The 14,354-nt window shown below is 49.3% G+C and overlaps 1 protein-coding gene across 1 annotated transcript in view; it reads right to left on the minus strand.

Annotated features, from left to right (window-relative positions):
- The window catches only part of LOC108800617 (syntaxin-binding protein 5-like), a gene marked incomplete at its 3' end in the record, with an annotated part of 121,709 nt that overhangs the window by 8,801 nt on the left and 98,554 nt on the right, over positions 1 to 14,354 (minus strand). The window contains exon 5 of the mRNA XM_018572599.1: positions 4,563 to 4,697. Coding sequence (XP_018428101.1) covers positions 4,563 to 4,697 — 135 coding nt within the window. The remainder of the gene's footprint in view (positions 1 to 4,562; positions 4,698 to 14,354) is intronic.

The following is a 14,354-nucleotide window of genomic DNA, read 5'->3' on the forward strand; positions in this document are numbered from 1 at the left end:
TGCTCTTACAATGGGGACACTAGTTCTGGTGACCGTGCTCTTCCAATGGGGACACTAGTTCTGGTGACCTTGCTCTTCCAATGGGGACACTAGGTCTGGTGGCTCTGCTCTTACAACTAGTTAAAACTAAAGGGTAGTTTGCAGTCCCAGGCTGCTGTAAACAAAGCAAGTAGGGTCTTGTCCTGTATTAAGAAGGGGATGTACTACAGAGACAAGTCTATAATTTTGCCACTTTATAGAGCATTGGTTCAGCCTCATCTGGAGTACACGGTCCAGTTTTGGTCACCAGTATTAAGAAAAGATGTCCTTGATCTGGAGAGGGGCCAGCGGAGGGCAACTAAACTAATTAGGGGAATGGAGGACCAGAGCTACGAGACAAGGCTCATAAATGTAAACATGTTCAAGGACAAATGTGGGTCCTGAGGTTAGACAAGTTAAGAACCACTGCCCTAGATAGTCCTCCTATTATAAGTTGAATGATGATAGCATCTTTTGCCCCTCTTCCTGTGAGCCAGGTTCTCATGGACCTTCCCTCTGGGGGTGCATCATCACGTTGGCATGGACTCACAGAACCTGAGCAAAGAATGTCACTTACAAGTCATTAGGTATGTCTGTATTATGTATGTATCCCTGTAAATATTTTACAATTTAAACAAAGGGGCCTGGGGTGTGAGGTAGATGACAGCAGGAGATGCCTGCGGATTTCCATTTCATTAGCCTTTAAGAGCCAATTAGCCAATTGTAATTGTCACAAGGCACTTCTGAGGCACTAATCTACAAGCTTCCATCAAATAAACTAAAGAGGCTCAGAACGCTAAGCACAAACTAACATGAAAAGGCAACCCGGCTCTTGGGATTTGCATGCCATTGTTTTGATGGGCAATTTAAATAGTTCAAAGATGAAGTTCCATTTTTGACAGGTAGGAATGTTCCAATGGGATGTATGAGGAATCCTGGTAGTGGTAGAGGTGACTTGGAGATAAGGCAGAGAGAAGCAGGAGGGAGCAGGAAGGCCGGCAATCTGGGGATATGTGGAAAGGTCACCGCTGAAGCCGGTGATTTATGTCTTCTCCGATTAGAGAAGAAAATGTATCACTTTAATAATTGCAAACCTGCTAGATTTGTATTCATTTCCTAAATGCCACAACATAAAAGCAGCTCGGTAAAGGCTGCGGCATTTCATCTGCACAATTTATACAGCCCCCTTATGATGGGGGGGAGGGGTGCGGGGTTAGATCAGATGGAGAGAGAAAGATCACAAATCACACTCTGTTCATCACAGTCATTACCAGACCCGCACTATACCTTATAATAAACATGGGGACATTATAAACTGAGCGACATTTCTTCCCCGCGCTACACTGACTGAATGCTGGACACAAATGTTCTTGTCTGCACTCGGCGGACACGTGTCTTTAGTCGAGCCAGCAACGATGTAACTATGGATGACAGCATGGGTGACATTGATGTGAAAGAGTTGCGGCTTATCTTTATTATGATGCACGACACCGTGGCCCCTCCAACACTAAAAGGTTCCAGAACAAGGGCCCACTGACTATACGGGGGACCCAGGGCAATGACAGACGAACACCTGAGAAGAATATCACATCTTACAATGGGGACACTAGTTCTGGTGACCCTGCTCTTCCAATAGGGACACTAGTGCTGGTGACCCTGCTCTTCCAATAGGGACAATAGTTCTGGTGACCCTGCTCTTCCAATGGGGACACTAGTTCTGGTGACTCTGCTCTTCCAATGGGGACACTAGTTCTGGTGGCTCTGCTCTTCCAATAGGGACACTAGTTCTGGTGACCCTGCCCTTCCAATAGGGACACTAGTTCTGGTGACCGTGCTCTTCCAATGGGGACACTAGTTCTGGTGGCTCTGCTCTTACAATGGGGACACTAGTTCTGGTGACCGTGCTCTTCCAATGGGGACACTAGTTCTGGTGACCGTGCTCTTCCAATGGGGACACTAGTTCTGGTGGCTCTGCTCTTACAACTAGTTAAAACTAAAGGGTAGTTTGCAGTCCCAGGCTGCTGTAAACAAAGCAAGTAGGGTCTTGTCCTGTATTAAGAAGGGGATGTACTACAGAGACAAGTCTATAATTTTGCCACTTTATAGAGCATTGGTTCAGCCTCATCTGGAGTACACGGTCCAGTTTTGGTCACCAGTATTAAGAAAAGATGTCCTTGATCTGGAGAGGGGCCAGCGGAGGGCAACTAAACTAATTAGGGGAATGGAGGACCAGAGCTACGAGACAAGGCTCATAAATGTAAACATGTTCAAGGACAAATGTGGGTCCTGAGGTTAGACAAGTTAAGAACCACTGCCCTAGATAGTCCTCCTATTATAAGTTGAATGATGATAGCATCTTTTGCCCCTCTTCCTGTGAGCCAGGTTCTCATGGACCTTCCCTCTGGGGGTGCATCATCACGTTGGCATGGACTCACAGAACCTGAGCAAAGAATGTCACTTACAAGTCATTAGGTATGTCTGTATTATGTATGTATCCCTGTAAATATTTTACAATTTAAACAAAGGGGCCTGGGGTGTGAGGTAGATGACAGCAGGAGATGCCTGCGGATTTCCATTTCATTAGCCTTTAAGAGCCAATTAGCCAATTGTAATTGTCACAAGGCACTTCTGAGGCACTAATCTACAAGCTTCCATCAAATAAACTAAAGAGGCTCAGAACGCTAAGCACAAACTAACATGAAAAGGCAACCCGGCTCTTGGGATTTGCATGCCATTGTTTTGATGGGCAATTTAAATAGTTCAAAGATGAAGTTCCATTTTTGACAGGTAGGAATGTTCCAATGGGATGTATGAGGAATCCTGGTAGTGGTAGAGGTGACTTGGAGATAAGGCAGAGAGAAGCAGGAGGGAGCAGGAAGGCCGGCAATCTGGGGATATGTGGAAAGGTCACCGCTGAAGCCGGTGATTTATGTCTTCTCCGATTAGAGAAGAAAATGTATCACTTTAATAATTGCAAACCTGCTAGATTTGTATTCATTTCCTAAATGCCACAACATAAAAGCAGCTCGGTAAAGGCTGCGGCATTTCATCTGCACAATTTATACAGCCCCCTTATGATGGGGGGGAGGGGTGCGGGGTTAGATCAGATGGAGAGAGAAAGATCACAAATCACACTCTGTTCATCACAGTCATTACCAGACCCGCACTATACCTTATAATAAACATGGGGACATTATAAACTGAGCGACATTTCTTCCCCGCGCTACACTGACTGAATGCTGGACACAAATGTTCTTGTCTGCACTCGGCGGACACGTGTCTTTAGTCGAGCCAGCAACGATGTAACTATGGATGACAGCATGGGTGACATTGATGTGAAAGAGTTGCGGCTTATCTTTATTATGATGCACGACACCGTGGCCCCTCCAACACTAAAAGGTTCCAGAACAAGGGCCCACTGACTATACGGGGGACCCAGGGCAATGACAGACGAACACCTGAGAAGAATATCACAATGGCACTTGGAGAAGCCAGAACAATGACACACTGACACTTGGGGGACCCAAAACAGTGACACACAGGCACTTGGGGGAGCAAAACAATGGCACACAGGAACTTGGGGGACCAAAACAATGGCACACGGGCACTTGGGGGAATACAACAATGGCACACGGGCACTTGGGGGAATACAACAATGGCACACGGGCACTTGGGGGAATACAACAATGGCACACGGGCACTTGACGGAACAAAACAATGGCACACGGGCACTTGGGGGACCAAAACAATGGCACACGGGCACTTGGGGGAATACAACAATGGCACACGGGCACTTGGGGGAATACAACAATGGCACACGGGCACTTGGGGGAATACAACAATGGAACACGGGCACTTGACGGAACAAAACAATGGCACACGGGCACTTGGGGGACCCAAAACATTGGCACATGGGCACTTGGGGGACCCAAAACAATGGCACACGGGCACTTGGGGGACCAAAACAATGGCACGCGGGGGACCAAAACAATGGCACACGGCCACTTGGGGGACACAAAACAATGGCACACGGCCACTTGGGGGACCCAAAACAATGGCACACGGGCACTTGGGGGAATAAAACAATGGCACACGGGCACTTGGGGGAATAAAACAATGGCACACGGGCACTTGGGGGACCAAAACAATGGCACACTGATGCTTTAGGGTGCAAAGCAATGGTACACTGACACTTGGGGGGACCCAAAACAATGACACACTGACACTTGGGGGACCCAAAACAATGACACACTGACACTTGGGGGACCCAAAACAATGACACACAGGAAGTTGTGGGACCCAAAACAATGACACACAGGCACTTGGAAAAGCTGGAACAATAACACACTGACACTTGGGGGTCCCGGAACAATGACACTTGGAATCCCAAAACAATGACACACTGACACTTAGGGGTTCCCGAAAAAAGACACACTGACATTTGGGGGTCCCAGAACAATGACACACTGACACTTGGGCTCCTAGAACATTGACGGAACTGTGTCACACAACAATGACTGATATTAGTGTGTAGTTATACTCACAGCTCTATTGCCTTGTTCCACATGACAATGTATCCAGACAAAACGAAGGATTCGATATTTACAATGTGTGTGTTTCCTCTCTCTGTCCCCACATAGAGCCATTTACTCTGGAAAGGCAGGTGGCAGCACGTAATCCTGGAAAAGATCAGAAAACTTCTATCAATCACTGCTAAATATGCCTAATGTTTCATATATACACTAAGTGGCCAGATTATTATGCCCCGCCCCCATCAGTACTTGGTTGGGCCGCCTGGTGACTCCACGAGATGGTGAAAGGTGATGTGAGGAATCTGACACGGCGCTGTTGCCCTTCTGTTGTCTTGTACCAGTCTTGCCCCTCCCCCGTTCTGCCCTAACATTGACTAGTCGCTGACGGCCACAATTCGCACGCTCAGACCCAGATTTTCGGCTGACAGTCCGGTCTTTAAACACTTTAACAATGAGCCGCTCCTGAACATGTAACGAATTCTGCTGTTTTGCTGATACTCGCTCCGTGGCTCCGAGCGCCAACAATCATCCCGCGTTCAAAGGCTGTTACATCGCGTTGCTTCCGCGAATCTTCAGAAACAAATCACTTCTACTGTCGTGGTAACCAACCCGCTTCCCTATTTATAATGGTCCGGCCCTCCAGCAACTTCAGCGCCAAATTATAGCTCATTTTAGAACACATTTTTTTAAAGTGGACCTGTCCAAGTCTGCGTGAATACATTCTGAATATGTCACAATATATCTGGAGGTCCACCAGGGATCCTGAAAAACACTGCAGTAGTCTGTACGGCATACAGTGACAGCCGGCTGCAGCTCCAGCATCTTTCCCACAGAAAGAACCTCACTCGGCACCGCCATCATACGTCATGCATCTTTATTGATGCTAGAAGGACATGATATCACAAAAGGATGCAACATTTTGGGGCCGCACCGGGTGCCTTCATCAGGCGAAACAGTGAGATGAATGGACCCTGTGCAGCCCTGAAACGTTGCCTCCTTTTGTGATGGATGCAATGTTTCCAGGCCACCGTTCAGAGGGCCCCATTTTATTTCTTCAACAAATACAAGGCGTTCTCTGATTGGATGAGGTGGAGCGAAAGGGTGGATCTGATGGGAGGAGAAAGACGTAAATCTCCAGCACGCCAATGATCCTTAACCATACACAAGCTAGTAGGACATGATATCACAAAAGGAAGTGACGTTTCGGATCCCTTAATAACACAAAACAGTGTGATGAGGGGACCCTGTGCTCCCCCGAAATGTCACCTCCCTTTCTGATGGACCTTTTGGAATGATCATGTCCTTCTAGCGTCCATAGACGTATGATTAAGGATCATTGGTGCGCTGGTGGCTTACGTCTTTCTCTGCATGAATGCGGGGCCATCTGCTTGTCACTGGAGCACCCATAATACACTATATTACCAAAAGTATTGGGCCCCTCCCCCTCCAAATCATTGGATTCAGGTGTTCCGTGACATTTCCCGGCTGCTAAATATTCCGCCGCGGTCACCTGTTACTGGGATTATAACAAAGTGGAAGCAACTGGGAACAACAGCAACTCAGCCAGGAAGTGGTAGCCCCCGTCCCATGACTGAGCGGGGTCGGCGCATGCTGAAGCGCACAGTGCGCAGAAGTCGCCAACTGTCTGCAGAGGCAATAGCTACAGACCTCCAAACTCCATGTGGCCTTCAGATTGGCACAACAACAGTGCGTAGAGAGCTTCATGGAATGGGTTTCCATGGCCGAGCAGCCGCATCCAAGCCGCACATCACCAAGTGCAATGCAAAGCGTGGGATGCCGTGGTGTAAAGCACGCCGCCACTGGACTCTAGAGAAGTGGAGGCGTGTTCTCTGGACTAACCAATCACGCTTCTCTGTCTGGCGATCCGATGGGCGTGTCTGGGTTTGGCGGTTGCCAGGAGAACGGTACTTGCCTGACTGCATTGTGCCAAGTGTAAAGTTTGGTGGAGGGGGGATTATGGTGTGGGGTTGTTTTTCAGGGGTTGGGCTTGGCCCCTTAGTTCCAGTGAAGGGAACTCTTAAGACATCAGCACACCAAGACATTTTGGACAATTTCATGCTCCCAACTTTGTGGGAGGAGTTTGGGGACGGCCCCTTCCTGTTCCAACATGACTGCGCACCAGTGCACAAAGCAAGGTCCATAAAGACATGGATGGGGGAGTTTGGGGTGGAGGAACGTGACTGGCCGCACAGAGTCCTGACCTCAACCCCATAGAACACCTTTGGGATGAATTAGAGCGGAGACTGCGAGCCCCTCCCCCAACATCAGTACCTGACCTCACAAATGGTCCAACATTCCCATAGACACGCCCCTAAACCTTGTGGACGCCTTCCCAGAAGAGGTGGAGCTGTTATAGAGGCAAAGGGCGGAGCCAACCCAATACTGAACCCTACGGACTAAGACTGGGGGGCCATTAAAGTTCATGTGCGTGTGAAGGCGTCCCAATACTTCTGGTAAGATAGTGTATATTGCAAGGGGCACATCAGTTAGGAGTGTTATGAGAGACTTGTAAGATGGGTGGATGACCTCACAATCTCCACCTCATCCAATCAGAGAACGCCTGGGACTATGCTACATATATATGGTGGTCTTGTCCTCTAGTGAAACCTTTTTTAGATCAAAAGTGTTCACCACGATGTGCTCGGACATCTCAATGTCTTCAGAAATTGACCTTCTTTTCTTGCTTCATCTCCTTGGCCAAAGAAGTATCTTCTCATCTTAGCTGCCAGGGGCATTATTTCCAAAACACTGGAAAAACTACATATCCCCCCAACCATTAAAGAATGGGTCTCCGAATGACCCCACCTCCAACATATGGAGGAGTTGGCGGCCCAGCTTCACGATCGCTATGCTGCCTACATCTATTTCCATGAAAACAAATAAAACTTTATTCTTTAAAGGAGAACTATGAGGGGGGTGCTTTTCACTCACCTCATAGTTCTAGCCGACCTGTGACAATGAGACTGTCACAGGTCGGCTCAGTAGAACATAGTTCTCCATTAAGTTTTTTATAAGACACCCAAAGCCTCCAGGACAAAACACAAACCGCCGTCATTGCTAATGAACTCTCTCTCTCAAACGTCGATTGTGGATATTAATAATAATAATAATAAAAAAAAGAAAAGTTAATGGGAATTTGCTGGATTAAGTTTCAATAATAAAAGCAGCTTCCGTCGCTCCCCATAAAATCTGAAATTCTTTCAGAGAACTTTCAATTATCTCGCAGGCACGTTATGCCAAATATCTGGGGGGTTTCTCGGCCCCTGCAGTCTCATTTTTCTCGTAGATATAATTAAGCACAATGATGGGGAAAAATTAAACAATTTGCCAGCACATCGGAAAAAAAAACAAAAACCTCTCTCCTCCACTTCGGGGGATACGTGTGGTTTTCTTCCAGCAACTATTTATACCGAGTCCCCGGATTGTCTCCAGGGTCTGTGTGAAATTTACTTGTTAAAAAAGAAAACATTATCAAATGTAGGAAAGGAAACCCCTAACTTCTTTTTCCAGAGGATTACACATTTGAGTTATTGAAATGTAATATGTTTACTGTAATCTGTTGCCACCGGCTGTACCCGGGCTTTAATCTGCTGCCACCGGCTGTACCTGGGCTTTAATCTGCTGCCACCAGCTGTACCTGGGCTTTAATCTGCTGCCACCAGCTGTATGTGGGCTTTAATCTGCTGCCACCAGCTGTACCCAGGCTTTAATCTGCTGCCACCGGCTGTACCCAGGCTTTAATCTGCTGCCACCAGCTGTATGTGGGCTTTAATCTGCTGCCACCAGCTGTACCTGGGCTTTAATCTGCTGCCACCAGCTGTACCTGGGCTTTAATCTGCTGCCACCAGCTGTATGTGGGCTTTAATCTGCTGCCACCAGCTGTACCCAGGCTTTAATCTGCTGCCACCGGCTGTACCCAGGCTTTAATCTGCTGCCACCAGCTGTATGTGGGCTTTAATCTGCTGCCACCAGCTGTACCTGGGCTTTAATCTGCTGCCACCAGCTGTACCCAGGCTTTAATCTGCTGCCACCAGCTGTATGTGGGCTTTAATCTGCTGCCACCAGCTGTACCTGGGCTTTAATCTGCTGCCACCAGCTGTACCCAGGCTTTAATCTGCTGCCACCGGCTGTACCCAGGCTTTAATCTGCTGCCACCAGCTGTATGTGGGCTTTAATCTGCTGCCACCAGCTGTATGTGGGTTTAAATCTGCTGCCACCAGCTGTATTTGGGCTTTAATCTGCTGCCACCAGCTGTACCCAGGCTTTAATCTGCTGCCACCAGCTGTACCCAGGCTTTAATCTGCTGCCACCAGCTTTACCCAAGCTTTAATCTGCTGCCACCAGCTGTATATGGGCTTTAATCTGCTGCCACCAGCTGTATGTGGGTTTAAATCTGCTGCCACCAGCTGTACCCAGGCTTTAATCTGCTGCCACCGGCTGTACCTGGGCTTTAATCGGCTGCCACCAGCTGTACCCAGGCTTTAATCTGCTGCCACCGGCTGTACCCAGGCTTTAATCTGCTGCCACCAGCTGTATATGGGCTTTAATCTGCTGCCACCGTTGTAGGCGTCAGTGTTTATCTGTGACTGGTTAATGCCGGACCACTGCCCCTTGTTTACCTGATATAATTCACTAACGCGGAAAACAATCCTTTGATACTGGGCTGATACCACACACACCATTGTGTCTCATATCCCGAGCTCCAGACGGTACCCATTCAGCAGAAGAGAAGTATAAAGTCAGCGGCAGATTTGACCCCCCGGGGGTTATCACAGAGTAGCCCATCCATCTTGTGGTGGCAGCGGTGGGATTCGAACCCACGCCTCCAGTGTACAAGCTGTTGTCACTGTTCTTTGCTCGGAGCGCGCCCCCAGCTCAGTGACTGTCACTGACAACTCCCAGTCACTGTTTATGATTCAGAGCTGGTAGGTAGCGCTCCCGGTCACGTGACCGCTGTGAAAGCCAAGCTAAGTGATCACATGATTTTTCCCGCTGATTTTGTTCTAGGAACGTGCTCAATTGCGCACCCCCAGCACTGTGACTGAGATGTCACCGACGGCTCCCGGGCACTGTTTATGATCAGGAGCTGGTAGGATGAGCTCCCGACCATGTGACCGAAATGAAAGCCAATCACAGTGATCACATGCAGGGCCGGATTTACTCTCTCTGCTGCCCCTAGGCCGGGTTCCTCAATGTGCCCTCCTACCCGCCAAACTGCTGCGTGCCGCCATCTTGGATGTGGTGTCAGCAGCCCCAGAGCTGTCACTCACATGGGGTAAGGAGCCTCGGCACTCCAGCTGCGGTCAAACTACAAATCCTCTTAGGCGTTGCACGGCTCCAGCAGCTACGGGGATGGCTCCCAGAGACAGATGCATGGGATTTAGGTACAGGGATGGCTCCCAGAGACAGATGCATGGGATTTGTAGTTTCACCACAGCTGGAGGGCTAGAGTTTGCCTATACCCCTGCTCTACGGTATTCTACTTTACTTCTCCATTGGCAGTTAGGTAAAAGGTTATGTAGGAAGGAGAGGAGGAGCTGGGTCAGCACGCACAGTAATCAGACACTCCCGGAAAGCAGAGGGCTATGATACGCAAGGAGGGAGGGGGCCGTGCTAGGGAATCGACTCTTTCTGGAGTCGCCACATTGGCGTAGCAAGTTCAGAGCCGCACGGCAAGTGAATACAAAATGATTTATAGAAAAGGGAAAACGCTGCCGGCATTTACACCCCCTTGCTTTGTCTTTGCTTATCTCTGCAATTCTTTTAAGTTGGTTGCCGGGTTTTTGGAAGCCAATCACCTTCACGTACAGTATTTATCTAAAACAAAGAAGGATTTCCCTAAAAGAAAGCCAAATCCTGACCGGAATGTGACTTTTATTAATTTGCACTGGGAAATAAAAAAATCAGACTGACGACAGCAAAGCCAATTTTACTTGCTCCAGTTTCCCTCCGCGAGCTCCGCGAGAAATGACAGAACGTCCCCCAACGAGGCCGGTAAGGAGGAGGGACGTCAATCTGTCACGAGTGTGCGGCACAAAAAGGCTCGGCCGCCTCTTTTAATTACTAATCATACAAACCCAGACGTCTCATCATCGGATTTATAATGAGCAAAGACCGGAATGCATCTGGTGGCTCTGCGCGGACAGGAAAGCTCTGTAGATGAAAACCGACAGCTGGTTTCCTATTGTCCTCCTGTCTCCTCAACACCCATCCTCATGTCTCCTCAACACCCGTCCTCCTGTCTCCTCAACACCCGTCCTCCTGTCTCCTCAACACCCGTCCTCCTGTCTCCTCAACACCGGTCCTCCTGTCTCCTCAACACCCGTCCTCATGTCTCCTCAACACCGGTCCTCCTGTCTCCTCAACACCCGTCCTCCCGTCTCCTCAACACCCGTCCTCCCGTCTCCTCAGCACCCATCCTCTTGTCTCCTCAACACCCGTCCTCCTGTCTCCTCAACTCCCATCCTCCTGTCTCCTCAACTCCCGTCCTCCTGTCTCCTCAACACCCATCCTCCTGTCTCAACACCCGTCCTCCTGTCTCCTCAGCACGCGTCCTCCTGTCTCTCAGCACGCGTCCTCCTGTCTCCTCAGCACCCGTCCTCCTGTCTCCTCAACACCCGTCCTCATGTCTCCTCAACACCCGTCCTCCTGTCCTGTCTCTGCTGGTCCGTGTGTCTCCTACTCAGGCATGAGTCCCATGTTGGGATTTATAGTTAAAGCACAGCCGGAGTTTCCCACCCCTGCACAGGATAGACCAGACCTTACAGTAGTTGCAACTTCCTGCTTTCCGATGCAGGAAGTTAACTAACACTCATTTTGGTGTCACCCCCTCTAAAAAGTCGGGCACTCTGTCATGGACTGAGAGCCCAACGGTGTCAGGAGAGAGGAGGGGACCTGGCAGCATACTTCATCCCGCCGGGTGAACGTCCCCTCCTCTCTCTGCTGGTGTCCATCCCCAAGATGGCCGCCGGCAGGCTTCAATCAGATGGCCGCACATATGCAATGTGACGGCACGCGCGATGACGACACGGCGGGGTGCCACTCGATCTGGAGACCTGTCAAGTGGCATTTCAAGCAGAACAGGCATCACAACTGAGGAGACAAGGTAGCGACAGTTAGATCTTACCTACAAATGACTGAGTGCTCCTTATGTTCTAAAATAGTAGAATCAGTGCAAACAAGTAAGGAGCAGTAAGGAGCACCTGTCCAGGCCTGTCTGGTCTACACAGACCGACCCCAGAACCTGACTGATGTCTGAAAGCAAGCATTGTAGACTGAAGAAGGCAAAGAGGTAATCCTTGTCTGAGCACACCTGTGTGTCCGAGCTGAGCAAGCTGCACTTTTGGGTGCGTGCAGAATAAAAGTCCAGTCAGGGGACTGATAGAACCGGTTCAGCAGAGAGACGGAGACTGGGCCAGCTCTGTCTTAAAGGAGAACTATGAGGGGGGAGTGCTTTTCACTCAGCCTCATAATCTGAGCCGACCTGTGACAATGAGACTGTCACAGGTCGGCTCAGTAGAACGGGAAGTGAGCGAACACATACCGGCGCTCGCTCACTTCTCGATCCAGTGCCGGCAGAGAGGAAAGGGACTGGATTCCCCGCTCCGATAGCGCTGACTGACGGAACAGACGGGGGAGGGGGCGGGTACAGCTGGCTCTAGATAGGCAGAGCGAGCTGTCAATCACGTAGCTGGGTGGATCCAGACTTAATTGTCGGGATCCGTCCCGGCTGCGGCGTCTCAGTATATCGCGAGCTGTAGCTCCCTATATACTGAGCCTAGGGTGACGGGAGGACGCTAGTTTGTGCCCTCCCGTTACCCTTAGGAGAACTATGGGGAAAAACACTGACCCCATAGTTCTCCTTTAAGGAGGAAATTGAAAAAACACTGTGTTACTTGTATGTTTGGATCAGGAAAAGTGGGCAAAAAAATACTCTGCTGAGTGGACTAAACCATTGGAAAACTCTGTATTTGAAGATAAATGTCACAGCAGCTACGGGTGAGTGGAGAGTATCAGTGATTGGATTGCCTTTGTAGCTTCTGGATGTACAGCATAAGATATCACTGGGAACACCGATAAGCTTCTTCTCTCTCCGTATGGGAAGCGGCAGCCCTCCAGTCTGTAGAGGGAATGCAGCCAGTTCACTCATTTCACTCGTTGTCACACTTAGATCTGGGCTCCTGGCCAGCAAATCAAAGCAGGGAGAGACAGGAGGCGACGGTAACGTGCCGATGACCTCATTATGCGGAACTGTGCGGCATACGGATCAAAACAAGCGAATTTTACATGAGACACAAACAACAAGAATGACAACACGAGACTCCCGACACACACAAGTCAGCAAACGTGCCGGATCCTGATACCAGACCTGCCCGGTGTAATGTAAATACGCAGAGACTGTCGCCGTATCCAACAGCTGACAATAACACCGGCATGTCTGCAGGCTTCACCTCCCACTATAGTCTCGGGAACTGTTCATAAACTAACTAGCGCATTTTAAGCGCTTCTCAACTCAATTAGTGTAGCAATGGCCCTCTAAGGAGCTGCTGGATTTTAATGGGCCTCCTGCTTTTCCTGCTGGTGACCTTTCCTGTACCCAAACAGCCCGCTGACAGATTTCAGATACTTCAATCCTTTTCTTTCGTGGCTCCATAGTCTTGGAGACAGAGGGGTTAGCTGTACAGGATGCCCCAAAACAGCAGCAACATTTCCCTCTGCTTAGAAGACTTCTCAATTAACTCTTCAGGCCCAGGCAGGCTGCTATCTTCCAGTATATTTTGGAACTCTGCCACACGGCAGCAGTAGGACTCTTTGTGACTCTGCCCCAGGCTAGTGACTGTTCTGTAGGCCTGGATAGGGAGCTATCTTTCAGTTTCTCTGTCCTCTGTCACAGTCCAGGTTAGGACTCTTCAGGCCAGTTCAGGACACTCTAGGCCCAGGAAGGCCCCGAGGAGAACAAACATTCTCTTTTCGGCTCTGGCTTCCTCCTCCAGGCAAAAGGTATGGGAGACAAAGACTGGATCTCTTAGGAGCTACACCGGGCAGGCAGCAGCCTAGTTGGTAAAGAACTTCCATCACTACATACACTCCAGGCAAAGCCTGGGAGAGAAAAGGCCCTTCAGGAAGGTTCTCCAAATATTTATCCTCCTCCCCAGCCTCCATCATTGACATAAACCCCTCAGTGATTGGCCATGGCAGGGTAAAGGCCCTTCAAGAAGGTTCTCCAAATATTTATCCTCCTCCCCAGCCTCCATCATTGACATAAACCCCTCAGTGATTGGCCATGGCAGGGTAAAGGCCCTTCAAGAAGGTTCTCCAAATATTTATCCTCCTCCCCAGCCTCCATCATTGACATAAACCCCTCAGTGATTGGCCATGGCAGGGTAAAGGCCCTTCAAGAAGGTTCTCCAAATATTTATCCTCCTCCCCAGCCTCCATCATTGACATAAACCCCTCAGTGATTGGCCATGGCAGGGTAAAGGCCCTTCAAGAAGGTTCTCCAAATATTTATCCTCATCTCCAGCCCCCATCAAAGGCATAAACCCTTCAGTGATTGGCCATGGCAAGGTAAATATTCAAAACCCAATATACAGTATATAGTACCAATAAAGTTTTACTGAAACGTTGAAGTCATTGGTGCGCAGCTGGTCTTTTGCTGTTGGGTTTGAATGGTGATCATTCAGGATGGAGGAGGACTAGCAGTGTCCCTGTTGGGGCCAGTGGCGGGGAGAAAGTGAATATTGAGGTGAAAGCTGCCTTATTTTAACTTTCTAGGCTGTCTGA

This window comes from Nanorana parkeri, unplaced genomic scaffold, assembly GCF_000935625.1.
Source record: "Nanorana parkeri isolate BGI_ZX_2015 unplaced genomic scaffold, ASM93562v1 scaffold2082, whole genome shotgun sequence".
Classification (NCBI taxonomy): Eukaryota; Metazoa; Chordata; class Amphibia; order Anura; family Dicroglossidae; genus Nanorana; species Nanorana parkeri.